The sequence below is a fragment of the Ananas comosus genome, linkage group 3, assembly GCF_001540865.1.
Source record: "Ananas comosus cultivar F153 linkage group 3, ASM154086v1, whole genome shotgun sequence".
Taxonomy (NCBI): Eukaryota; Viridiplantae; Streptophyta; class Magnoliopsida; order Poales; family Bromeliaceae; genus Ananas; species Ananas comosus.
The window spans coordinates 10,629,949-10,657,785 of record NC_033623.1 but is presented as its reverse complement, the minus strand read 5'-3'; the positions used below and the strand labels follow the sequence as shown (position 1 = coordinate 10,657,785).

General features: G+C 36.9%; 2 protein-coding genes across 5 annotated transcripts; one reads left to right on the top strand and one right to left on the bottom strand.

The window, feature by feature from the left end:
• On the top strand, nucleotides 10,746-15,058 carry LOC109707973 (microtubule-associated protein RP/EB family member 1C). 3 transcript variants are annotated; one of them, XM_020229524.1, is made up of 7 exons: nucleotides 10,746-11,020; nucleotides 11,127-11,282; nucleotides 12,591-12,697; nucleotides 12,802-13,021; nucleotides 13,103-13,216; nucleotides 13,830-14,146; nucleotides 14,770-15,056. In XM_020229524.1, the coding sequence occupies exons 1-6, from the start codon at nucleotides 10,910-10,912 to the stop codon at nucleotides 14,124-14,126; spliced, it is 1,005 nt and encodes a 334-aa protein (XP_020085113.1). In that variant the 5' UTR covers nucleotides 10,746-10,909; the 3' UTR covers nucleotides 14,127-14,146; nucleotides 14,770-15,056. The 3 variants fall into 3 exon arrangements, with proteins under 3 accessions (XP_020085113.1, XP_020085112.1, XP_020085111.1); XM_020229523.1 differs by having other exon boundaries at nucleotides 12,802-13,216; nucleotides 13,830-14,130; nucleotides 14,770-15,058; XM_020229522.1 differs by having other exon boundaries at nucleotides 12,802-13,216; nucleotides 14,770-15,058.
• LOC109708054 (trafficking protein particle complex subunit 13) lies at nucleotides 15,779-23,621 on the bottom strand. Of its 2 annotated transcripts, none has more exons than XM_020229637.1 (12): nucleotides 23,214-23,621; nucleotides 23,003-23,087; nucleotides 22,201-22,331; nucleotides 21,995-22,097; nucleotides 21,753-21,767; nucleotides 20,627-20,772; nucleotides 20,273-20,468; nucleotides 19,136-19,210; nucleotides 17,775-17,891; nucleotides 17,002-17,088; nucleotides 16,247-16,345; nucleotides 15,779-16,174 (listed from the first exon to the last, which is right to left on the bottom strand). In XM_020229637.1, the coding sequence occupies exons 1-12, from the start codon at nucleotides 23,531-23,533 to the stop codon at nucleotides 16,154-16,156; spliced, it is 1,395 nt and encodes a 464-aa protein (XP_020085226.1). In that variant the 5' UTR covers nucleotides 23,534-23,621; the 3' UTR covers nucleotides 15,779-16,153. The 2 variants fall into 2 exon arrangements, with proteins under 2 accessions (XP_020085226.1, XP_020085227.1); XM_020229638.1 differs by having other exon boundaries at nucleotides 17,044-17,088; nucleotides 23,214-23,615.

The following is a 27,837-nucleotide window of genomic DNA, read 5'->3' as shown; positions in this document are numbered from 1 at the left end:
AAGCTCGACACGCTCAAATCTCTAAATAAAATAAAATAAAATAATAAATGTTTATCTTGAATCATCGTCTTCGTGATAGGCTAGATACAATTTGACTTAAACCGGATCGCCGTCTTCATGATAGGCTTGACCTAAGTTCGGTTCATTTAAACCAGGCCGCCGCCTTCGTGATAGGCTTGACCCGAATCCGATTAATTAAATCGGGTCGCCATCTTCGTGATAGGCTTGACCCTGTTCGGTTCATTAAACCAGGTCGCCGTCTTTGTAATAGGTTTCACCAAAGTTTGATTAATTAAATCGGGTCGCCGTCTTCATAATAGGCTTGACCCGTGTTCGATTCATTAAATCGGGTCGCCGTCTTCGTGATAGGCTTGATCCGGGTTCTTTTCATTAAACCGGGTCGCCGTCTTCGTGATAGGCTTGACCCAGATTCGGTTCATTAAATCGGGTCGCCGTCTTCGTGATAGGCTTGTCCCGGGTTCGGTTCATTAAACCGGGTCGCCGTATTCGTGATAGACTTGACTCGGGTTCGGTTCATTAAACCGGGTTGCCTTATTCATGATAGACTTGACCCGGATTCGATTAATTAAACCAAGTTGCCGTCTTCATGATAGACTTAACCCGGGTTCGGTTCATTAAACTGGGTCACCGTCTTAGTGATAGGCTTGACCCGAGTTCGATTAATTAAACCGGATCCCCATCTTCGTGGTAGGCTTGACCTGGGTTCGGTTTATTAAACCGAATCGCCGTCTTCGTGATAGGCTTGACCCGGGTCCAGTTTGATTAAACCAAACCGACTATATAAATACTTGATTTGAACCAAGCGCAACATAATCACGAGTTCAATTTGAACTTATAAAAAGAGGGAGAAAATAAATAAGCTGGAGCCGATCCTAAATCAAATTGACTTGGATATACATTCAAACCAAACCAAACACAAGTCAACAACGGGTCTACCAATCATGGATCAAAATTAAATCAAATACCAAATAGGTGAACCAAGCCCAAGTGTTAAACCACATATATAGCATTGAACCGAGCTCGCAACAGTGAACAAAATCCAAGACGATGAACCGAATCGATTCATAAGCCGATTCAACTCAAATTGAGCAGAAACTCCAGAAGTTTGAACCAAGTCAAATAATGAACTGGTTCAACCTGATGAACCAAACTACAAGTTGGTTCAACTCAAACCGAACCATATGAGGATCCAGCAAAACCGAACCATGAGCCGGTTCAAATTGAACTGAACCACAAAAGGGTTCCAAGTCAAGTCGAACCAAAGCATATGCTGGGTTTAACTAAAATAGAAGCACACGAGGTTTGAGTCTAGCCAAGTCAAACCAATTAAAAGTCGGTTCAGCCTAAACCGAGCCATAAAAGGATTCAATTTGAACCAAAATGGATCCGATCTGAACCAAACCATAAAGAATTCAATTCGAACTGAAGCGGGTTCGATCTGAACCGAACCATGAAGGATTTAATTTGAACCAAAGGGGATCCAATCCGAACAGAACCATAAAGGATTGGATTCGAACCGAAGCAGATCTAGTCTTAACCCAACCATAAAGAATTCGACTTAAACCAAAGTGGATCCGATCCGGACTGAACTGAACCGGATCCGATCTGAACCAAATCATAAAGGATTTGACTTAAACCGAAGTGGATCCGATCCGAACTGAACCGAACCGGATCCGGTCTGAACCAAATCATAAGGGATTCGACTAGAACCCAAGTGGATCTGATTCGAACTGAACCGAACTGGATCCCATCTAAACCAAATTATAAAGGATTCAACTTAAATCGAAGTGGATCCGATCCGAACCGGATTCGGTCTGAACCAAATCATAAGGGATTCAACTTGAACCGAAGTGGATCCGATCCGAACTGAACCGAACCGGATCCCGTCTGAACCAAATCATAAAGGATTGACTTGAACCGAAGTTGATCCGGTCCGAAGCGAACCATAAAGGATTCAACTTGAACCAAAGTGAATCCGATCTGAACCGAACCGCAAAGGATTCGACTTGAACCGAAGTGGATCTAATTTGAACCGAACCATAGAAGATTCAACCCGAATCGAAGTGGACCCGATTTGAACCGAACTACATGAAGATCAAGCTAAACCAAATCAAACCATAAGTCGGGTTCAACTCAAACAAATGTATGGGAGATCCGAGCCGAGCCAATTTGAGCCGAACTACTTCAACTTGATTCGAGGTCGGTTTAAACCAAATAAAACTATAGAAGGTCCAAACCAAGCCAAACCGAACTGCAAGCCGGTTCAATCCAAATTGAACCATATGGGATTCAAGCTGAGCTAACCGAACTCACAGTCGGACCATAAACCAGTACGATCCTAGATCAAAATTAAAAGGCAAGCTTAACTCAAATCGAACCATGTGAGGATCGCAGCGAGCCAAAACAAGTATAAACTGATTCAATCTAAAGCGAAACTTGAGAGAACAATTAGTGATTCGGCCCAAACCAAATGCAATTGGGCTCTAAGTCAAGGCGAACCACAAGAGCTCAACGCTAATCAAATGCAGACCAATCTCGAACCAAATCATAAAGATTCGATCCGAATCAAACTGAAGTATAAGAGGGTCCAAGTTGAGCCAAATCATTAGTGGTTGAACCAAATTAAATTCAAAAGAATCTTGAACTACATCATAAGAGTTCGACCTAAACCAAGTCTCAACGGGTCCTGAACCAAAGCGTAATGGTTGATCCAAACCAAATTTAGAAGGACCAAACCAACCCAAGGTAGCTGAACCCAAATCAAATACGAAAGGCTCAAGTCAACTCAACCTGAATCCAACCTAAGCAATAGTCCAATCCATTTCGGACTATAAATAAAATCCAAAGTCTATAAATAAAATCCAAAAATTCAAAGTCCACAAATAAAATCCCAAAATCCAAAGTCCACAAATAAAATCCCAAAATCCAAAATTCACAAATAAAATTCAAAAATCCAAAGTCCACAAATAAAATGCCAAAATCCAAAGTCCACAAATAAAACCTACGACCGCAAAGTCGTTAAACTATACAACCAAGAAACAAACGACTTCGAAGTCGTTAAACTAAACAACCAAATTCAAACAACCGCAAAGTCATTAAACTAAACAAACCCAATTCAAACGACCACAAAGTCGTTAAACTAAATAAATCCAAATTCAAACAACCGCAAAGTCGTTAAACTAAACAACAAAATTCAAACGACCGCAAAGTCGTTAAACTAAACAACCAAATCCAAACGACCGTATATTCGTTAAACTAAACAATCGAATCCAAACGACCGTAAAGTCGTTAAACTAAACAATCAAATTCAAACGACCGTAAAGTCGTTAAACTAAACAATCAAATTCAAATGACCGTAAAGTCGTTAAACTAAACAACCAAATTCAAACGATTGCAAAGTCGTTAAACTAAACCCAAAATCAAACGACCGTAAAGTTGTTAAACTAAACTCAAAATCAAACGACCGCAAAGTCACTAAACTAAACAACCAAATCCAAACGACCGTTAAGTCGTTAAACTAAATCCAAAATCAAATGACCGTAAAGTCGTTAAACTAAACCCAAGATCAAACGTCCGTTACGTCATTAAACTGAGCTATTCAACGCAAGCTGACCGCCAAGTCGCTAAACTGGGCAATCAAATCAAACTCAAATCAAGCCGACCGTCACGTCTTTAAACTGAGCAACTCAACTCCAAGCCGACTGCCACGTCGTTAAACTGAGCGACTCAACTCAAACCGACCGCCACATCGTTAAACTGAGCAACTCAACTCAAACCGACGGCCATGTCGTTAAACTGAGTATCTCAACTTCAAGCTGACCGTCATGTCGTTAAACTGAGTACCTCAAATTCAAACTGACCACCATGTCGTTCAACTGAGCACTACAGTCTCAACTTCAGTCGACCTCCAAGTCGCTAAGCTGAGCAAATCATTTCAAATTCAATGTGACCCTCAAGTCGTTAAACTGAGCATTTCATCAATGTACAGTGGGGGTATGCCCCTGCTTAAGCCATATACTTGAAAATTATATCAATTCAAGTTCATCTTTATACTACGGTGTCTTTTATCATCAGCATTTATATTTGATCTCTTAATCGAAGGTTTCTTAACACCGAAAGTATGGGATAATTAACAGCAAATTCTTGAGTCTGTTGAAAGCCATGAATCTATAATCCTGATTTCAAAAATAAAATCTAAATAAATTTGATCTCTACCATGAATGACCACTCGTCTTAGAAACACTTACGGCGAAGCCGGTTCATTCGCAACACACAGTGATTCGGGGGATTCCAATCTAAATCAACGAATATGGGAATGAACCAAAAAAGGAAAAAAAATACTACTGGCTAAAATGGCATAGTAAATCTTACGCAGATCTGTATTAATTAGTTTCAATGAATTAATGGCCTTATGCTCCCTCTAGGAACTCTATAAAACCTCCTCTTAGTTAGAAGTATTTTTTTTCCTTTTTTGGTTCATTCCCATATTCGTTGATTTAGATTGGAATCCCCCGAATCACTGTGTGTTGCGAATGAACCGGCTTCGCCNGTGCTTTTTCTACATAAAAATATATATATCTATATATATATCTATCTAAACTTTCATTATTTGTGAGGAAGAGATTTGAAGGGATTTGTCAATGGGAAAAGTTTTCTTTATCTTTGCGTTGGCCTTGGTTTCTTGCACCTTTGCCCATGCAGGTTTTTTTTTTAATTTTTTTAATTAATAAATTTCTAATTTCATTCCATTTAAACAAGATTTGATGTTTTACAATGCTCCTTACACATTTGTTAATTATTCTATATTTTGCTTTTGTGAAAATTTTTTGAGGATGTAGGGTAAATGGCAAATTTTTAATTCACATGTAACACCAATTATTTATCAAATTATTGATTAATTTGGGTTCTGCTTCTCTTCAATGTAGGTGTAAGCGATGTCGGAATCAAGCGCGGTGTTGTAAGTTAACTAACAGTTTCATGCAACTGAAATTTAGCTAATATATATGTTTGTGCAATTGTGAAATTTTTTTTTTTTTTGCTATGCATCCGAATATAGTGTTATTGGTTTGCGGCTTATTTTGAGAGGGAGAAGTGTAGCATGCATGCTACTCTTTTTCCTAATTTTTTTTAAAAATAAATTTAGTGAGAAATATAAAATAACTAGATTGTGAATTTGAGACATCAGATACCAACCATCAAATTATTTATTATCTGTGTTACTATCTGTGTTAGGGATAGTCAGTTGAAAAGTATTGAGTTATTTTACAATTTGTGCAGGCGCACACGTGGTGCATCGCGAACCCTCTGGCGGGCAATGGCAGGCTTCAGAAGGACATCAACACGCTGTGTGCTGTGGTGGACTGCACCCCCATCAGGCCGGGCGGTAGCTGCTACAACCCCAACACCGTCGCCGATCATGCCTCCTACGTCTTCAACTCCTACTTCAGGGCCCGCCAATCCGCACCCTCAACCTGCAACTTCGGTGGCGACGCTCTCCTTGTTGTAAATAACCCTTGTAAGATGCAACTAACTCAATTACATTAACCCTCTTTTTTGTTTTATTTTTGTTTACAAAGTTATATTTGTCTCATAATAATACGCATGTTTGACTTTGTTTCAGCATCGGGGTCGTGCATCTATCCTTGAAGGCTTATATTTGAGAGTTGAGATGAATAAATAAATGGGCTATCGGATGTATCATTTTGATTTCGAGTATCTTTTTGGTTCTTATGTACTTTGATTGCAGAAAATGTCATGTTCTTATAATATAATCTTAAAAAAAAAAAAAAAAAGAGTTTGCTCTATTTGCTTACTGTGGGCCTCTCTCTTTCTCCTGAGACAAAATAGATCCATTACATAGGAAGAGATATATATTATACATCATCACTGAAGAAGATACTGAGAATCCAAAAGGTCCAAACTATGATGAAACCATTGCTCTTCTAATCATCGAACACATAGACAAAATGGTTCAAGTGTTAATTATCTTAAATTTTAAATTAAACTCAAAGCAAAATAATAATCTGGCATGATTTTGAAGATTTTTGGAGGAATGAAAACACTTCATATATCATTGAGCCCTAAATTAACTTGCTTCGGTGTATACGTACGCAGTAATTTTTCTCATCGAATATTTAAAAAGATTAACTGTAAATATATTTGAATCCATGAAATCGGATAAATGAAAAACAAATCATCAAAAATAGAGAAAAAAAAAGAGATAATTCTTAGTTTTATACCTCAACTGAGAAAAAACTATTGAGCTCCAACTGTTTGAAGAGAACTTTTTTTTGGAGGAATTGTTAATTTGGAGAGAACTTAGTTTTTAGTACATGAAAGTTGATTGTTAAAAAACCCACAACGATACTACCTAAGTACGTATTTTATTGAAGATTCAAATATTTAAACTACAAACCAGTCTTTATATATCGATTCTAATTAGTGTTTCCTAAACTATATTGAATCCTTGAATATCGATGATTCAACATGAATTGACTACTTTAAAGGCTGAACAATTGTTTTCGAGTACAATCTAAAATTTACATGCATTTCTGCCTTTCACCATTAAAAAAAAAAAAAGGGAGTTGCTTCTCAGACACTTGATAAGATCAAAAGATGAAGTTTTGCCTACCAACCTACATATTCTTGACAGCATGTCTCCAATGCAAGACCATATTATTTACTGTTTATGTGACTTTCGGATATGTACTATTTATGTAACAAACAATAATTGAGGGAACAGTCTGAAGTTTGAAACTATCGCCATCAAAATTTTGTTCTATGATTGACCATCCCTAACGTAAGTAACAAAGGGCTTGGTGATTGATATCTCAGACCATAACTACGAAACAAATAGTGGGGAAGAAATAGTTTTCACCGAACTCCACTTCAATCCAAAGTCTATTTCAATTCAAAATTTAGTTTCGGTGAAACAAACATATCCTTATCGTCGTTTCTTCCATCACAATTTTCTCTTTCTTTATCACCATTTTTTATTTTTTTAATTATTTATTTATCGCATTGTATAGATTACTACACTAGTAAAACATGATAACGGATGGAACACTTTAGTTTTTTTTTCGGGTTAATTACACCAATGGTCCCTAACCTTTTTATCATTTTTCAATTTATTTCCCAACCTTTTTCTTTTTTGCAATCAAGTCCCTAAACTCTTGATTTCATTACAATTAAGTCTCAGCCGTTAGATAGGTGTTAAAATTGATGAAAAATGCCACGTTAGCATCATGTCAGTGCCACGGAGGCGCCATACCAGCGCTACGGAGGCGTTGTGTCAGCGCCACGGTGGCACTGTGTCAGCAGATTCAAAGAGGTTGGGGACCAAATTGAAAAACGGTGCAAAAGTTGGGAACCAATTGTGTAATTAACCTATTAAATTTATAAATTCAAAACAAGATTTTAAATTTAAGATTTAAATTTTAAATTAAAATTTTGATTTTGGATTCAAATTTAAATTGGAATTCAAATTACGATTTCGTATTTAATTTTTAATTTTTAATTTTAAATTCAAATTCACATTTCAAATTCTAAATTCTAATTTAATTTCAAACTTGGATTTTTTAGTTGAGCAGCCGGCGTCCGCCGAGACCTCTACGATCGCGTTCTCAGGGTCGTGGGTTCTCGGGGCGTCAGCGTTCTAGGGGACCTCGGCAGCAGAGGCAGTCACAGGGGTTACCACCGTGTGTGATTTGTGGGGGACCACACTGGGCCTGGCAGTGCGAGCAGCGTGAGGGTCGGTGTTTTGGATGTGGACAGCCAGGGCACATGAGGTCAACTTGTCTCCGAGCAGTATCACCAGCGCCATCGACCGCTTCAGCATCATCATCACCTCAGCAGTCTTTTGGAGCACCGCAGAGCTACCGCCAGGAGGACAGGGCATATGCGCCGCGTCAGGGTGAGCGGCGACAGCAGGCTCCGAGTGGCACGGTCTATGCAGCCCAGGTGGAGGACTCTACAGCGGCCTACCGAGTGGTGGCAGGTATCACTTTGATTTTTGGCATTAGAGTTCGTACTCTCTTTGATACCGGTGCATCTCATTCGTTTATTAGCCGAGCATTTGCATTATTGTATGTTCTAGAGTCAGGAGCCTTGTCTCAGGTACGAGAGGTGCAGATCCCAGACCATATTTTACAGGTTGCGGAGTGTTGTTGGTCGCGTCCGGTGCAGTTAGACTCATGGATCATGCCCGCAGACCTGTTGGTGTTAGGGCAGCTGCAGGACTTCGACGTCGTACTCGGTATGGATTGGCTGGCGCGGTACTATGTTACTATCGATTGTGGAGCGAGGACAGTGACATTCCACCAGCCAGGCCAGGAGGAATTTACTTTTAGAGGCTGCAGGAATGCACTGTTTGCCACTTGGATATCTTCGGCGAGGGCTCGACAGCTGATGAGTAGAGGATGTGTTGCCTTTCTGGCGACTGTTGTAGAGGTACCTACGGTGGCGCCGAGACTCGAGGATATCCCAGTAGTCCGCGAGTTTCTGGATGTGTTTCCCCCTGAGTTGACTACGATGCCGCCGGAGAGGGAGATTGAGTTCGTGATTGATGTAGTTCCTGGAACTGCACCAATCTCAAAGGTACCTTACCGGATGGCACCGGCAGAGCTGAGAGAGTTAAAGGCGCAGCTTCAGGATCTGATGGATAAGGGGTATGTGAGATCCAGTGTATCACCTTGGGGAGCGCCGGTATTATTTGTAAAGAAAAAGGATGGGACGCTCAGGTTGTGCGTAGATTACTGGGAGCTGAATAAAGTGACCATCAAGTACAAGTATCCACTGCCGCCCATTGATGATTTGTTTGATCAGTTGCAGGGATCCTTCGTCTTCTCTAAGATTGATCTCCAGTCCGGTTACCACCAGCTGAGGGTGAGGGCCGAGGATGTTTCCAAGACGACTTTTCGGACTCGGTACGGGCATTATGAGTTCACCGTGATGCCTTTTGGATTGACGAATGCCCCTGCCACATTCATGGATTTGATGAACAGAGTGTTCAAGCCGTTCTTGGATAGGTTTGTGGTAGTCCTCATCGATGATATTCTGATATACTCCCGGAGCGATGCCGAGCATGAGGAGCACTTGAGGATTATGCTACAGCTTCTGCGAGAGAAGAAGCTGTATGCCAAGTTAAAGAAGTGCGAGTTTTGGTTGCGGGAAGTAGCTTTCTTGGGCCACGTGATTTCTGCAGAGGGAGTGATAGTAGACCCGAAGAAGATTGATGCTATTCGGGATTTGCCCAGACCGACGACGGTGACTGAGTTGCGGAGTTTTCTGAGACTAGAGGATATTACTGTCGGTTTGTGGAGGGCTTTGCGAAGCTTTCCACACCCCTTACCAGGTTGACACGGAAGGGAATTCGGTTTGTTTGGAGTGAGGACTGCCAAAGGAGCTTCGACGAGTTGAGACAGAGATTGATGACAGCTCCTATCCTTGCCCTTCCTGTGATGGTGGAAGGATTTGTGATCTATAGTGATGCATCGCACAACGGACTGGGTTGTGTGCTGATGCAGCATGGTAGGGTGATTGCTTATGCTTCACGGCAGTTAAAGGATTATGAGAAGAATTACCCTACGCATGATTTGGAGCTTGCTGCAGTAGTCTTTGCTTTGAAGTTGTGGCGGCATTATTTGTACGGCGAGCACTACGAGGTTTTCACCGATCATAAAAGTCTCAAGTATCTGTTNACATTTCAAATTCTAAATTCTAATTTAATTTCAAACTTCGATTTGAAATTTCAAATTCAAAATGTGAATTTGAATTTGAATTGGAAGTTTACATTCAAATTTAGAATTGAAATCAAATCTTAAATTCAAATTTAAATTTTAAATTCTAATTTAAAATTTAAAATCAAAATTTTGAATATGATTTTAAATCTAAATTCAGATTTTAAATTTAATTTTTGGTTTCAAAACTTTCATTTTAAATGTAAATTGAAATATCAAAATCAAAATCAAAATTTCAAGTTTAATTCAAAATTTAGATTCAATTAAAATTTTAAATTTTAAATGTTAATTTCAATTAAAAATTTTAATTCAACTTTAAATTCAAATTCAAAATTATAATTTCTCATTAGTTTAAAATTTTAATTTTAATATTATTTTTGAATTTAAATTTAAAATTTTGAATTTTTATTTTTAGGAACTAAAGTGAAAAACATGCAAAGTTTAGAGACCTAAATTAAGATGCAAAAGGATACTAAATAGGCGCTGACGTGGCGATTTCGTTAATTTTAATAATTTTTTTAATGATTGGAACGTAATTATAATAAAATTAAAAGAGATTGAAGACTCAATTGTAAAAAAAAAAAAAAGATTAGGGACCGAGCAAAAATTGTTGCAAGGTTAGGAACTACTGGTGTAATTAATCCATTTTCTTTCATTTTTATTCTTACAAATAACAACATTTATTCCGTACAGTTTCCGTTTCCATCAGTACAGTACACGTTGCACTTTAATCATCACAACGGTCCAAAAAATGTTATTGAAATGACGAAAATCTCCCCTCCTCGCACGCGAACGCCCATCTAAATTCAAAAAGACGGAGTAAAATGACCGAATTGCCCCGCACAAACTTTCCATATCTCGACCGTCCGATGAATCATCTCAAGCACATCCACCGTCCAATTCAGAAACCTTTTTCCTTTAAAAAACGTCCCTTTATATATAGCAAAAAGGGTAACGGACAACTGTGTTATTCGCACTCCCCTTTTTCTTATTAGTTTTCTTCTTTCTCTCTCTAGTAATAGAAACCCTAGCCCCATTTGAATTCCTCAAAAGAGCGCCTTTTTCGCCTCTCTCTCTCTCTCTCCCCCCTCTTCTTCTTCCTCCTCCGCTGCTCGATCGAGACCCTAGAAAGAGGAAGGATCGAGAGGGAAATGGCGGCGACGAACATAGGGATGATGGATTCGGCCTACTTCGTGGGGAGGGGCGAGATCCTCGCGTGGATCAACTCCACACTCCATCTCAATCTCTCCAAAGTGGAAGAGGTACGTTTCTTGGCCCGATCTCGTTGAGATTCGTAGAGGAAGAAGACTATTTTGGATCAGATACGATGATTGATGATGGCAATGATGATGGTGATGGATTTGGTAGGCGGCGTCGGGGGCGGTGGTGTGCCAACTCATGGACGCGGTGCACCCGGGGATGGTGCCGATGCACAAGGTCAACTTCGACGCGAAGAGCGAGTACGAGATGATCCAAAACTACAAGGTGCTCCAGGACGTCTTCAACAAGCTCAAGATCACAAAGGCATTTGATTTTTCTCTCTCTCTTTTCAGCTTTCTTTCGGTTTCGTCGTTGCCCCTGTTTTATTATCGATGATCTGCTCTTTTACTTTTTCTTCCTTTGTTTCTCTGAGGTCTCATGATTCAGTTGTGTAGAAGATTGGATTTTGCAGACATTTATTTTTTTGGTTTAGGAATTTTGTATCTTGGGGATTTTTAATGGGATTAGGGGTTTCCCCTTTCCCTTTTCTCTGTCTCTCTTTTCCGCCATATTACTACGAATTAGCATGCCAATGTACTATCATCTGAGATAGCAAGATGGAATTTTGGCAAATATCTTTTCTCCAAAGATGCTAATGAAGATGTATTACGAATAGGAATTGAGGGATTGTTGGGGGAACTGCACCACAGAGGTTCAAATAAAAAGAGCCAGTAGATTATCTGTTAGAGGCTCTCATATCCGATGCTTGTTGGTTTTGTGTTCTGTATCGAGCCAATCTCACATGCAAATAGTGTATTTTCTTACAATAAAGAAACTTCAGATATCTAGGGCATCTAAGCTCTCTTCTCATGGGAAATCCATTGTAACCGAAGAAATCTTGAGATCTTTCCACAGGCTTCCTATAAGGCTGTTTTACAGTTAAAATCTTGAGGTCTTCCCCTTTCAGTTTGGGCTTCTTTTTTTTTTTTTGAGGAAAATTGCATAGCTTGTAAATAACTTGGATCTGAAATATTTATGGTATTAGTTTTGTTTGCTATCACATGATATGTTATCAAGCATGGTTTAGTGCAGAAGAAAGCATTGAGCTGTTGACTCATTCCTGATTAGTCTTTTCTCAAGGCCTCAAACTTATATAGGCATTGGTGCAATTAAAAATACTTATCAGGTATTATTTTGGGTTTCAATAAATGAAGAGTGTAACTGTTGGTGAAAAACTCAAAATTTTAAAATTTGAATTTTATTCTATTTGAATTTTGATCAATCTTTATTTGGATATTTGCATTTATCTGTAAGTTCGACTTTATCTTTATCACAAAACTAGTTAGATTTTAATCACGATTGGATTTTCAGTGCGGTATTTTTTCCCAACAGTAACTAGTGGATTAACAAAGACTTATTGAGCTTCATATCAGATAGTCAATTTGTAGATTTTTTTAAAAAAAAATCTTTATGCTAGCTCCTTTCCCCGTAATTGAGTGACCATAGCACAAGAATCTTTGGAGAATATAATTTGAAGTTATACAACCCTTTTTGTCCATCAATCTTGCTCATTATATGCTCACCTTCTGCATTCTTTTGGTCCTTTTCTTCTCTTTCTTCTTATTTCCTCAGCATATTGAGGTGAACAAACTCGTTAAAGGAAGGCCTCTTGATAACTTGGAGTTCATGCAGTGGATGAAGAGATATTGCGACACGGTCAATGGTGGTGTTGTGAACAAGTAAACTCATATTTGTTTACATTTCTTTTCTTATATATATATATATATTTTCCTTTGTTCTACTTTTCATTTACGAGTTTTATTAAATTATTTTTCTCTCTTAGCTACAATCCTGTGGAAAGAAGAGATGCCTGTAAAGGTGGAAAGGAAGCAAATAAGAGGGCAGCAACAGCACCCACACAAGCATCATCCAAGTCTTCATCTGCTGCCCCAAAATCTCAGGCATCTCAACCCGCCAGAAAGAACGATGTGAATTCTACCAACGGATCGCAAAAGAGCGCGAAGCCAGTCAGTAATGCTGGAGGGCAAGCTTATGATGAGCAGGCAAGTTGGGTTAGGTTTATTTGTTATTGGGTTTCTAGTAGCATGAGAAAGCTTACATTTGTGGCATTGATTGAATTGCAGATCACTGAGTTGAAGCTTTTTGTTGATAGTCTTGAGAAAGAAAGGGACTTCTACTTTGCTAAGTTGAGGGATATTGAGATTTTGTGCCAGAGTCCTGAGATAGAGCACTTGTCTGTGAGTAGCAAATATTTTCCCGCACTTTTTTTTGCCCTCTTTTATTGCAGAATGCGTAGAAATTTCATCTAGATCTTTCTCTTTTCATCACAGTGTAGGCAAGTAGTATACTTACAGTAGCAACTCGGGGTGATTTTTCCTCGTATTATAATGTAACATGAATATCATATTTCTCGATAAGCAAGGACTTCGCAAACATATCTTACACATTCATTGTTGCTCTGAGGTAGAAGCAGATTTCTCATGTGAGATTTCTGAGGCATTGAATGGCCTCTTGGGTTTCCTTATTGTACGGATAGTAATAATGAAGATGTGCAAATAAATGACATCACACAATTATATACATGGAGGTATTCTGGTGCTTCAACCCCAACAGGAAAAGAGACCAAACCAAAAGAATATCTAAGGTCCTAAAGTTGTTCGGCCTACTAATACTAGCAATACTCTTTTCGATATCTTCTGATCTAATCATATTTCACTACAACAGAATGAAGAGACCCCTGAAACGTATGATGCTTTCTCCTTTTATGAGTTTGATAGACTTCTTTGCAATTTTGACACTTGGAACTGCAAAGGAACACTGAATTATTGACCCTTTTGTGTATATATGCAGATTGTTGGTGCCATCCAGAAGATACTGTATGCCACTGACGACAGCCCCGCAGTTGTGGCGGAGGCGCAGGCCATGATAGCCGCAGAGCAGCAGAAGCAGCAGCAGCTGCCGGCTCTCAGCCCAATCGCAGAAGCATCGGAGGAGAAGCTGCCGCAGCAGCATCAGGAGTCGCAGAAGCGCAAGTGCATCTCCACCTTGGAGGTCGACATGGCGGCTAACTCAACTCTCTCCCCGAGGCAGAGGCTCTCGGACATCTCTGACGTCCACTACTGTGGATCACCCCTAACGAACTGCTAAAAAGGTTGTTATAAAATGAGGTTGGTTGTTTATTCATTGCTAGACCTCTCCTTTTTGTTGTTCCATCTACTCTTTTTTTTATAGAACAGTACATTATAGAACACTATGAAATATGAGCTCTAGCACATTTGAAATGACAGTCTGAAATATGAGATTTTTGGTTTCAGAAATTTCCGTGCTCTGATAAAACTCAATCTTTTCTTTTTCAAATAGTGTAGACAATTGTACAAAATGATAGAATACTAGTTAGGATTTTCGAGTATTCCATAAAAGACATGCAATGTTGTTTTTGAAAATGGATGCTCTTAAACTTCTTATAGAGAGATACTTAAAATCGAAGCACTGAAAGCAAAACTTCTACCGACCGTCCCTAGAGTAAGTGGCAAAGGGCTTGGTGGTTGGTACCCGAGACCCAAGTTCGAATCCTAGTTGATTCACATTTCTAGCTAAGTTTATTTCTAAATGAAATAAACGAAGCGGGTAGCGTGCTACCTATTTCTCAAAAAAAAAAAAAGAAAAAGAAAGCAAAACTTCTTATAGATCTGTTACCCACTTCAAAGTTCTTTAAGTTAATGTGTTTTCTGTTCTTTTTTTTCTTTTAACAGCTGAACTAACATTACTTTCCTTTTCCTTCTTCATTCAGGGTTGTAGGTGCAACGGAGCGTTGCCTACGCTGTGGTTTATATTTGTGTGTTCACCAGTTTACCAAGTTTATCAGAGTTCTACAATTGGATGGAATATGTCAACTTATTGGTGAATGATATAGTATGTTGTAGTCTGGGTTTTGTGGACCATGTTAACTTGGATATTAATTTTTCCTCGTTGAGGTGAGGTAATATGTTGTCTTGATAGGCATAATATATGTTCTCTTTTACAATGTAGTCGTTTCTTTCTGTTGTTGCTGTTGCTCTATGTTCTTGCCAAACGGTAATACCCCCCCCAAGTGCTCGCTGCCAATTCAGGTGAAATTAACTGAAGATGATTGGCAGCATTTTTGCATTAGAGTTATAAAGGTAATGAAGCGATACCAAATCAAACAATAAACTCCACATTTAGGATTTTGCAGTAAGATTGCAACCATAGTTGTAATGTCTTATTATCATCTTCATAGGGCAAAAGCAAAGGGAATAGGGAAGTTAATCCATAATTTTTTACTTCCAGCTAGAAACTTTTGATTCATACAAGATTCCCGCCACAAAACATTCAGGTGTTGTCTACTTGCCAAAGATGAAGCAAATTTTCTTTTTTATTAAATCAAGATGGGGCATCAGGTAATTCTTCCCAATATAAGTAGAACATTGATCGTGGACAAATCTAGTTAGTTCTGGGCTATGAGAGCAGATTGTCATCGGATGACATCGTGCGCAAGAAGGATAAGATAAACTTCAATTTGTCCCCTGTATGATTTAGCTCATTTTTCTTTTGCCACTGTATTGTTTGTACTTAACTAGTCTGTAATTTTATCTTTATTTTTATCAAAAAAAAGTTATTATCAAATAGAATAGCAAAGTAAATTTTTTTTATAGCCACAAGATAGTTAAGTTTAATTTTATGAACCATAGAGTGACAAAGTAAAAATGAGCTAAATCACGTGGCAAATTGAAGTTTACCTAAGAATAAAAGAGAAATATGCGTAGACTCTCAGGTATCCATTTCACTCGAACGTTTGACTAATCTGCATTTTAACCATCAAAAAGTTTTTTTTAAAAAAACAAGGGGTTGTCATGAGTAAACACATTAAAAAAAGAGGGATACAATAAAACAGATGTACACTATACTCCTGAATTGTTTGCATAATTCTGAACCGCAGGCAATAACTCCTCTTCAAGGGCAAACCTAAGTATCCACCATGCTGCACCTGCTTTATCCCATCGTACGGGGCGGCAATTATATAGCTTGATTGCTCGCAATCTCGAGGAGGTTTTTATCGAAGTAATCAGATGTGTGAAAAAACTAAATTAAGAAGATATGTGTAAGTCAGTTGAATAACGTTTTCTAAGATTTCCACCCTGGTAGATCATGCAAACTCACTCTGCATCCACAAAAATCTGCAAAGTATACAGTTGTAAGAAGTCAACAAGGGAACACAAACAGAGTTTGAGTAACCGAGGAGTATTTACCTCTATATCCGGTAATGGCTCGTAGTATTTCTTCTCGTGAACAGCAGAAATAGTAATTCCTGAAATTTTCTGGACCCCAAGCCGAGTAGCAACCAGATTCTGCACAATGACAATGATGCTTATCATGATAAAAAAAAAAATCCACTAACTTCTTTCCGGTTGAAATGCAGCCTGCCAAATACAGTGCCAAAGAGGAATCTCATTAACTAGCTAATTTCTGCCAGGTCAAGCAATACGCAAATGTTCCATGAGAAATAAGAAGCAATTCCGTCTTCAATATACAGCTAATGATACTAAGATGTCTGTTACTACATAAAGCTTCATTAGATGAGTATTCTAGTTATGTTACGTTGTTATTTTGTCCAAAATTGACAAAGGGAAAATTAGAATTATGACAGACAAGTTAAATGAATTATACTGACAGTTCACGATTGTAAGCTCCCCGGAACATCTTACTATACATGAAAAAAATATTGAGAGGTGATACTTTCTAATGGCTGGTTTTCACTTGCTTATGTGACCAAGTCCTTGCCAACATCATTGTAATATCCTTAAGTGATGGATGTCAGCGTAACACAATATGATACTTGGGATGCACTATGGAATGGAGATGGCTGCTTTTAGTTTTCCTAAACCTTTTCCTTTATGCAGCTCCGAATGGGGAAAGCTACCTTTGTAGGTGGAAAATAGTTTCTCAGTTAGTTCTGACTAATACATCCTAAGCTCATGCGCATGTTAGCAAAATTTCAAATTACCCTTCGATATGAAAACACAAAATAGTAGATGGCCTCTCTCACCAGGTTAAAGTTGACAGAATCAAAAGCTTCCACTGGCGGTAGAACCTGTATAAGGAGCAAAAGTTGTAATAATTATCCTGTGTAACAAATAGCTATATAGTAATGTTATAACTTAAATATTAGTGAAAGCAAACTAGATGAGAACAGTTTGTGATACAGGCATACGGCTAATCACTATCATACGCACATTACAAGCATGAACTCTGCTAGTGTAGCATGCCATACAATAAGGTTTATTATGAGAAGGAACTATATACAGATGTCTTTGAAAATATTCTGGACAGCAAAAATATACATAACATATGAAAAGTTTTAAAATTGTATTTTGCATACTTCCAAGAAGTTATAATTCCCATAAAATCCTTCATTTATAACTATGATGAACTTTTATGATTTTCACATTTTTGTTTCAAAACGTTAATGAAATTAACTGCTTCCATAAGTTTTTAACCTAACAACCTAGCACATATAAGTCTTTAACCAAACATGTATCTACCAGGAATTACTCATTTGATCTCAAGAACCAAAAAATATATTCTTTTCTAGCCTATAGGAGAACTAGAGCAACAAAAAATGTCATACGATAATAGATGGGAGTGTTTGTGAGCTTATCACCTTTGTCAAGAATAAGAATAACAGAAATCCCCATAACTAAGCATTAGCTCTTCTAGTCTATTTCACAACTCTCATAATGATGTACATGTGTATGATAGTGATTATACGCATCATACCAACTTCTGAAGTCCATTGACCAAGACAGCCTTCTCCTCACCAGAAATGCTAGGAGCTAAATAAACTTCAAAAGGGCCCAAGGTTCTATCCACTTGGTTTGTGAGGCATAGATGTACCTGAAGATGCATTAAAAAAACTCATATCTATCAAAAAACACAAGAACTAACCTCATTCTAGTTTACTAGAGTAAGACATATTTGACTTCAAAAACTTTGTTTCAGTAGGAAAATTCAAATTCAAAAGGACATACTTAAGAGGTAATCCGAGGCTTCTGAACACAGTTCTTGGCATTAAAGGAAAAAAAGCTCATTATGCAACAAGAAAGGGAGCGAAACATAGAAATCTACCCAAAATAGAGAACTAGTACCCTGTTTCACATTGATAGAAATAGAACATAATTAACCTATCTGAAGGTTTTCATTAATTCCAATCCATTACATAGCAACTGTTGCTCGGTTCAGTGAATCTAGCACATGTGAAATGTATCATATGTACCAGGTGCCTAGCTTAACATTCAGGGTCAAACAGGTAGCTAGACCTCGAGCAGAGCTGAAGGAACTGCCTAAAGCGTTAAGGTCACTATTTTTGGTGAAGAAAGGGAATAGTACTCAAAGAAGCCCTTTTGTTTTTCTCCAGTGACGTTCGAGGATGTAGTGAATATAATCAAGTGAACAAACTACCAACATGCTCTAGACTCGCAATGCAAAACAGTGATGATAACCAGAACTTAGAGGAACATTGTGCTCACTCTACAGGCAGCTGAGTTATGTGACAAGCAGCAGTACTTGGAACACATTCAAGAACTCTCCATGTTTAAGGAACTAGTAAGTACGAAAGACAGTAATAGATTTGTGGAATATCTACAGCCAATATACACTTATATTCAATTGATTTAAGGTAACAACATATGAAACTTACCTGAACTATGAACCTTTGTATTTGGCTATCCAACATATGAAACTTACCTGAACTATGAACCTTTGTATTTGGCTATCCAACTTTTCAAAATTTTAATTTTATGCTTAACATTTCAATTTGTTTGATTTGAGTTAGTTAATGGCACTTTGACTTCAAAATTTAAGATAATTACTTATTTTAATGAACTGATAGTTGTGAGAATTGCATAAAATATAATAACTAAACCTGTAAAAATAAACGACTAATTCCTGTAAAAATAAACAACGCATTCAAATTTTGAAGTCAAAACATGGTTGACCAACTCAAATCAAACGAACTGAAAAATTAGAGAGTAAAACCAAAATTTCAAAAAGTTGGATAGCCAAATACAAATGGTCCATAGTTCAGGTAAGTTCCACATGTTTTTACCTTGATTTAAATCCATACAAAATTAGACACTTACCAAAAAGGGTTTTCCCAGATAGACGGCAGATGGAAGTTCAACAATTCGTAAATCAGCATCTTTGTGCACAACTGGCTGTCAACAGAGAGAGAGAGAGAGAACTTGGAAACTTACTGTGTGTACACCAGTGAAATTTCAAAGAAACTTTGAAACCGTACTATTCCAACTAAAATAAATAACCTTTTTATAATAAAAGAGCTGAATATGCCAAAATTGTAAATTCCAAAAGGAAGAAAAAGAAAGGCTTGTCAATTCGTTATCAATCGTGTTAATTACCACAACTAAATAAGCCACCTCAAATGCTGATTCTCATTCCTTGACCACTACCCTCTACGTCATCCTTCTATCTCTCAGTTGGATTTTCCAGGGCAATAATGAACTAAGGTTGTAAAGTAGGAAATCAGCTAAATCACTCTCGCTCAGCATATTGGTTACAGTACATAGCAGAAACAAAGAGTTAATATTTTTGGTGCATATAAGTTAATCAATAATATCTATTAACTTATATGAATCCTCAATATTTTTTGCCACGTGGCAAGTTGTCCTTCATCCTCACTATCATTACCATTTTCATTCTCTTCATCAAACTTTCAATTAATATATTTGATTAATACATCTAAACGTTCCCATTACCAAACTTCCAATGGCAAGTTGTCCTTTCTCTCTCCCTCATCTTTTTCCATACACCGTCGCTTTCCTCCCTCACCCTCTCACTAACGCGCGCCCATCTCCCCCTCCGCCGTGGCCGAAGGGATTGTTGTCATTTTCACTATCACTGTCGCCGGAGAAGGCGTCGTCGGTTCCATCCCCGCTACCAATAGTGAGGGACCTTTCGTGACAGTGGCAAGTGAGGTACAAAAAAGAATATTTGTTGTTCTCTTATTATTAATTATTCCTATAGTTTTTACCTGCTACGAAGTGCGGGCTCCTTCATTAGTTTTATCATTATAATGAGACCCAACAACTCCAATTAAGTCAGAGCATAGAATAGGCCTTTGGGACCATTAGTTCTTGCCAATACTGTAGAGAGCTATTATTTCCAGAAAAAAATTGTTTCAAAGCTGTTGAGTGATTGAAGCATATACACAAGTCAAAATTGAATATAAGAGTTAGAAGGTAGGATCTTTGTGTACTAACCGTGCCATGGATGTTTTGAGTCTGCAGGCGTCCAGGTTCACCTAAATTTGTACGCCATGTTATTTGAAATTTTCCAAGAATATTGCTTCCGTCTACCTTAACTTGGCTGGACTCTTCGGATGACGGCTTTAGTTGATAAAGATAATTGTATATCCCTCCCCCAGCTCTGATTAGAACTGGTGGCTTAAAAATATCCCTGCCAACACAAATGGATAACAAACATGAAATGTTGTCATTCTGTTGTTCATTAGAGTCGTTATCGTTTGCATACAAATAAAAAAAAAATGTAATAATTCAGGTAAAGCACAGAGAATATACCCTGCATCTTATAAGAAACTGAGTTATATGAATTACCTTATCTTAGGGCTTATTTCTGAAGAATTTTCATCAGCTTCCATTCTTGTTGCAGTCCATTGTTGAGCAGGCTCAAATTCAACTTGATCCATGTAAAGATTTGATTTTGTGTGGTTTTCAATGCAAGCCTCCAAAAATGTACAATCCTGGCATGAAAGATTAGCAGTAGAAAGATTGAACACATAAGCAAAAAGAATCAAATAGGAATTAGCCTGAGTAAAATAATAAAATAATAGAAAAACCCAATCAACAAAGTTTCCCTTTGCTTGTGTTCCACTTGGTGAATATGTGACTCTTATAGAGAATAAAATAAGTACAATAAAGTACCTCTTATAAGGGACAAATGAACATTGAACGAAAAAGCATATGCAACTACTTACTGACTAGTTAGTAAGGTAAAGGCTTTCTAGTCTATAAAACATTGGTTAACCAAACAAGATCATGAATTCATTCTGTTAAATATGTTTTGTTGCTTTCTAGTTCATATGTTTAACTTTCACAGTTTCTTGTGTAAATTTTCTGTACGAATTCCGTATAATAACTATTGCTTTAAAGCAAACAATTAAAAGTTTGCAATAAAGAGTGCATGTTGATTCATGCAAGATTATCCTTTCAGTCAAAAATGAGTTGTTACCTTGTCATATACATAGACTTATTTTACTTGTTGATATTTTCCTTTGCTGAATTATGCACACAATCTGCTCTTTATTGACACATCTGCTTCCACATGGCCATGCATGCAGTAGGCTTGCGTAGTTTTTGCACAAGTTCACATCTAAGTGTATGGCCATGAGAAACCAAGCTAAATCAAGCAAAATCTGTGCCATTAGGCAACCCCTACCTCAGGCCATTCTGTTACTTTTGTGCATTTAAAGTCATGCCAAGTGGCCCAACACAATAGCATGACACCACCCTCATGCTGCAATAAGGGAATCTTGCTAAACAGAGAAACAACCATTGAAGGTAGAAACGAAGGACCCAAGCCATTTGAAGCCAGTTTTATTGTGTTGAAATAAAAGAATGATACACATGATCTTTGCCAATAGCAATTACAAGGAAAACTGCATGTAATGTATAAATTGACTTACAATAAGCATACTGATTCAGGAGGCAAGGAAAGACCTACCTTGACAGTGCGAACCTGAAAAGCAATAAGAAAAGAACTTATTCTAGATATCTAAATCAGAATAATTTGTTAATTAGACAGCTCGCCTTTCATTCACGTGAATAAAATGACTTGATTGGATTATTTGCTATAGATTTCTAAGAGAGATGAGATAAGAAAACAATCCGTACACCTCTTACACTCTAATCATATCAAAATACTCACTCACACTTATTTGTAGTAGAGTAGAAAATAGAAAATACCTTTGTTCTAACAGATAGCGGGTTGGCAACAGCAAACTTAAAAAACTGTGGAAGATACTTTCTCTCACTGTCACCATCATTGTATAGAGCAGTGCACACAAGCCTGGAGATTGAATAGCAACACAACCCTGTCAATTTCACATAATTAAGACTAAAGAGGAAGTCGAATGCGGACACGTGTATGCAGGCGGCGAGAAGCAACATACGTGTGCTGACCCAGTTCTTTAACATCATGTTCAACAATAAAATCATATCTGCCTCCAGAGCGTATTGACTCAACAGGCGATTTTGATGTATCCAATAGCAGTATCCGTTGTCTTTCAGTTTGCATTTCTGCCTGAACAGTAAAAAACAACTGACGATGTGAATCACTAAAACCAGAATAACTGTTTCTTAATCATGTTCGAATATTTCGCCTCCATGGTTTTTAATCATATAATTGTATGTTTTTCAGTCCTATGGTCTCCAGCTAGAAAAAGCAACCAATAGATTATAACTAATTGTCCAAAGGTATACATGCAAAGAATTCTCATTCAGCTGCAATTCTTTGTATAAGACACATCAACAGTAAGAAAATGTGGAAGAATCAAACATTTTATCTCATTGACATTTCATAATGTAAGAAATGATAGAGAATCATATCTACTGTCAATGCAAGGTAAGCTCAGTAACGAGTTTAATTAAGAAGCATAGAATACAATTCTAAATCCAGAATCTGTCAGCTCAGAAAGACTCATAGCTTAATCTTCCTCTGTTTGCACGAACAACACTTGTTAAGAACGAATGTGGACTAAGCAGAGGCTTTTACTTCTTGTACTGCAAAAGCATTTACTAAACTATTATATTATGCCTGTTAACAACAACAACAGGATCGCATAAATTGCAAGTAATGCGGAGAACAGATCCGTTACGAGCGATTCTATCCTTTAAACGGAGAATTCTTCGTCATTAATAAAGGTATAGAATGGAAAATAAGATTAGAAATAGAGGATCAAAGAAGGGAATCACCTTAATGACCACATCCCTCGCTTCGAAGCGCGAGCTATTGTTGATGCTGATGTAGCTACAGAACGTCTCCCCCAAGTATATAGCCCTAAACACTCATCCGCATCGTATAAAGATCAAGATCTAGAGAGAGAAACGGAGGAGAGTAGCAGAGAGAGAGAGAGAGAGAGAGAGAGAGAGAGAGAGAGAGAGAGAGAGAGATCAGAGAACGAACCCGAAGGATTGGGGGAGGACGAGGAGGCCGGAGAGGGCGATGGCGTCGGCGGGGTCTTGGAGATGGAAGCGGTGGCGGAAGCTGAAGTCTCCGCCATTGGTGGCGGCGGCGGAGGTGGAGGAGGGGGGGAAGAGGAGGGAGGGAGAGATGCGGGGGTCGTCGAAGAGGTCCTCGCCGGCGAAGAGGTCGGCGGGGTGGAGGCGGAGGACGGAGTCCTCGGCGCGGAGGGAGGGGCGGCACAGGCGCATCACCCGGAAGGCCAGCGAGTGCTGCCCCGGCGACGCCGCGGCGGCGCCGCCGCCGGAGTAGGAGCTCGACATCGCCGGCGACGAGAGAGAGAGGAGAGAGAGAGAGGAGGTCGAGGAGCGCGATCTAGGAGCGAAGAAGCGAACGGAGGTGGAGGAGGAAGACGAAGGAGAAGCGGGTTCGGGTTTCAAAGGCATAATCCCATCCGACCCGAGAACCTATCGGGTTATTCTTTTTGGCCAAGATATAAAAAGCTCCCTTGCACAGTTGCGCTTCAGTGCTTCAACCAATTACCCTGCATAAAAAAATTACATCAGTTATTTCTCTGTATTATATCATTTGAGAAATCTCAAATAAGTTTAACTTTTTAGAATAATTATTGAATTAAGTTATAAAATTTTGTAAAAATAAAATTTTACACAAAGTTATTTGTAAATAATGCAATAGAATCATCTAAATTGAATAAATTGTCAATAAATTATGAATTTTAATAGTATTAACAAAATTAAAATTCTCATTTATCTACATTTTTAATATATTTTCTAAGTTACAAATCAAATATAAGGCTGAGCTTGGCCTAGTTGTGGGGAGGAGTGTCGTCGATAAAGTGCTGCATGAGACAGTGCAGTGCTGTAAATAAAAAAAATATGTAAAGTATTTGACTGCTTTTGTTATAGAAGTGCTATCTGTTAGAAAAGATTATATCGTAAAAATTTTGTTAGATTATTACAAAGTAACATAAAGTGTATTAAAAATATATAAATTAATTAAATAGTCCATAATTAGTTTTTATTAACATCTTATTTATTTTTCATGTTTTAAAATTTAATAGAATTGGTCAATTATACTAACAATTTTGTTAAAATTTTCAAACATTCCTTAAAAATTATTACTTTTAATTTTTTAAATTAAGATAATTAACGACTAACACCTAATAAAATTATTATTATATTCAATAATAATTTTTATTTAAGCAACTGTAATAATTTAAAGTAAAACATTAGAAGTTCCAGAGGCATTAATTGAAAAAATAAAAGATAAAAAACTAAATTAAGTAAAATTAACAAAAGAAATAGAGAGAGAAAATTCAAAATCAATTCCCAATTAAAATTTAAATTTGAGTTAATGTAATTGAAATTAAAATTTAATTTCAATTCTAAATTTGAATTTGAGAATTCAAATTTATATTTTGAATATGAAATTCAAAATTAAGATTTAATATTAAATTTAAAATTAAGTATAAAACTTGAGGACCAAACATACAATTTACCTCCCCCCCAAAAAAAAGGAAATATATTATTCACCCCCATGAATTGATCATTATCATCTTACACAACATTTTCACAATTTGATAATTAATTTCAAAGTAAGTTTATGAATCACATTAATCATCCTGTTGAAGTTTCTCTAAGGGGCTGTTTGGTTTGATGCAATTATAAATATGGTGTAGTTGGAGATGCATGCAGTTGAAAATATAACAGTTATAACTACATGCATCCTATTTGGTTGGATATAGTAAAAAGCTCTGCAATTATAAATAATTTGATTGGTTACATGTAATTGAAAAATAATTTTTAAAATTTTATCATTTTATATATATGATGGTGAGATTATTTTCAATTAAAAAAATTATACTAGATTATCATGGATTCCTAGGCGGTAAAAATACTAGATTATCATGGATTAAGAAATATTATCATTTTCATGGTGGATGAAAATTATTAACAGTTCATTTATAAAAATATACTAATTTTTGTCAATCTCTCAACCAAAGTTATTTGATAAATTAGTAACAAATTTATTATTTAAATATATAATATGCAAAACTATTGAAATACTTTTTTTTGAGAAATTTATAGCATACTACCGTTTCATTCAATTAGATAATGAATTTGGCTACATACTGAAACAACCGGGTCTCCAGAAAAGGAGTAGAAAAAGAAAAACACAAAGAAAGGAAAAAAGGAAAAGGGGAGGAGTATAGATCCTTTACATAAGACAAGAGAAAGTAACAGGAATAGACGCACCGCCGGAGACTCGTTAGAGAAGGTGTTGTATTATAATATCGAAAATTTAGCAAACTGATACAGAGTCATACAGATGCCCGCTAAGAAAGCACTCGCAAAATCAGATGTTAGCAAAAATTATTGAAATATTACAAATATTGAATCAACCTTCCAGTCAAAATTACCGACCGTTCCTAGAGTAAGTGGCAAAGGGTTTGACGGTTGGTACCCGAGACTCAAGTTCAAAATCTAATTAATTCACATTTTCAACTAAATTTATTTCTAAATAAAATAAACGAAACGGATAGCGTGCTACCTATCTCTAAAAAAAAAACCTCTCAGTCAAAATTGCTGAAAAAGGCTAAAAAAAATGATACAAGGAGGGCCAAACTCTACGGCGCTACGGCGTTATAAATGCTGGGAGCTTCCCTCAGTGGGAGGTTGGCCGCATGCACTTCAACTTGTCGCGTTTTTGGCTTGAACTACTGCTCATGGATCATGGTTATCCAGAATGCTATAATTTTATAGGCTCTGTTTAAACATATTAATTTTTTATTCAATATATATATTTTTTATTTAGAAAATATATATTATCTAGCACATGAAGAGTGTGATAAATCACATCATTAGTAAAATATATTATTCTACTAATTCAGAAATGTTAAGATTTTTTAAGAAGTAAGCATAAAGTTCTTATTTCTTAACAGTACAAAAAAATTTTCATACTAAATAAATTATCGTCGAATACTTTTATTCCAACATTGAAACAAATATTTATAAAAGCAAACACCGTAAACATACTAATATGTACAACTCGAAGAGTTTTTATTGGCTACTATAAGATGTCATATGGATAACCATAAATAATTTTTTTTTTCTGGGGACTCTTCAATATTTTTAGAAGAAACTGTTTAATTTCTAGAAAGTCTTTTTTCTAATATTTATTTTCGATAGGAACGGCAATATCTAATTAAAGGCTTCATGTTAAGTGAAAGCATATTTATTAATTTCTTTTGCTAAACATTATTTCGCTGGTAATCACATTATTTATTATTAGGTCATTAATTTACCATATTACAATTGTATACAAATTAATTAACCATATGTAGCATATTTATTAGGCCTAATTTAATAGTTTAAACTGAAAGGGGATAAGCTCCATAATATATTCATGTTAGAATTTTAATTTGAGTCTAAACATTTAGATACAAATACAGTATTTTTTTTCCATAATAGAAAACTAATATTTTTAACTACATAGAAATTAAAAACCTTAGACCTCATTTAACATAATTATAAATTTGAAAGAAAGTTATGTAGCAATGTATAACATCAAATCCTTCCTTATGTGTATTAGAAACGGCCGGTAACATTATTGTTTTTTCATGCACTTATTTTACAGGGGCAATTACTTACATATTTCTGAAAAGTTTTCAACTTTCTTTTTTTTTTTTAAGATTAATACTAAAAATATTTTTTTAATGGTTTTAAAGTCTTTCAAATATATCATTAGAGTTAATTCTGTTAGTAAACGATCAGGAACTGTCGTTTCTCTGTGAAATTACTATTTTGTCTTTTCAAATATATTTTTTACTATCATCAACTTTTCTCATTTATTCTTAAGTTAGGGGCCAAAAAAGTATTTTGACTTTTTGTCTTTTCAAATATACTCTTCTACTGTCACTAACTTTTCTTATTTGCTCTTAAATTAGGGGCATAAAAAAGTATTTTTATAATTTTTTAACTATGGTAGAAATTTAACTTAATAAGATTAATCCAAAATGATTTAACGGAAACTAACAGCAAGGATATTTTTAATCAAAGAAATATATGTACGGTATATTTGAAATAAAAAAAGACTAAATTTAGAAAACTTTCCTGTCAATACCCGTTTTCTTAATTTTTTTCTGTCATTCAAAAATCTACATTTTGCCTCGTTAAAAAATAAAAAATATTTACAAAAGGGTACGTTGTAACAAAATGACCAAATTGCTCTCATTAATTTCCAATCCTGCTCATGCTGCACCCTCGCCTTCGCCTCCCTTGACCCTAGCTCCGACTCCGTTTCCTCTACTTGCTCCCCTGCTCCTCCAGCACCCTCACGGCCCTTTTATTTCGGCGACTGTAGGAAGGAGATCGTGGTGGGTATAGGCAGAGAGGTGGGCGAGGATTAGGGTGAGGTGGCGGAGGTGGGCGAGGGCGTGTATCTTGGCATGGACAAAGGAATGTGCGAAGGCGAGAGTGAGGGCAAGGGCAAGGCGACAGAGGAGGGCGAGGCGGTGCGGCTGAGAATATTGGTGAGGAAGGAGGAGGTAGATGAGGATTTCAGTGATATTTTAGGTAAAGAAATAGGATATAAATGAAATCCTAAC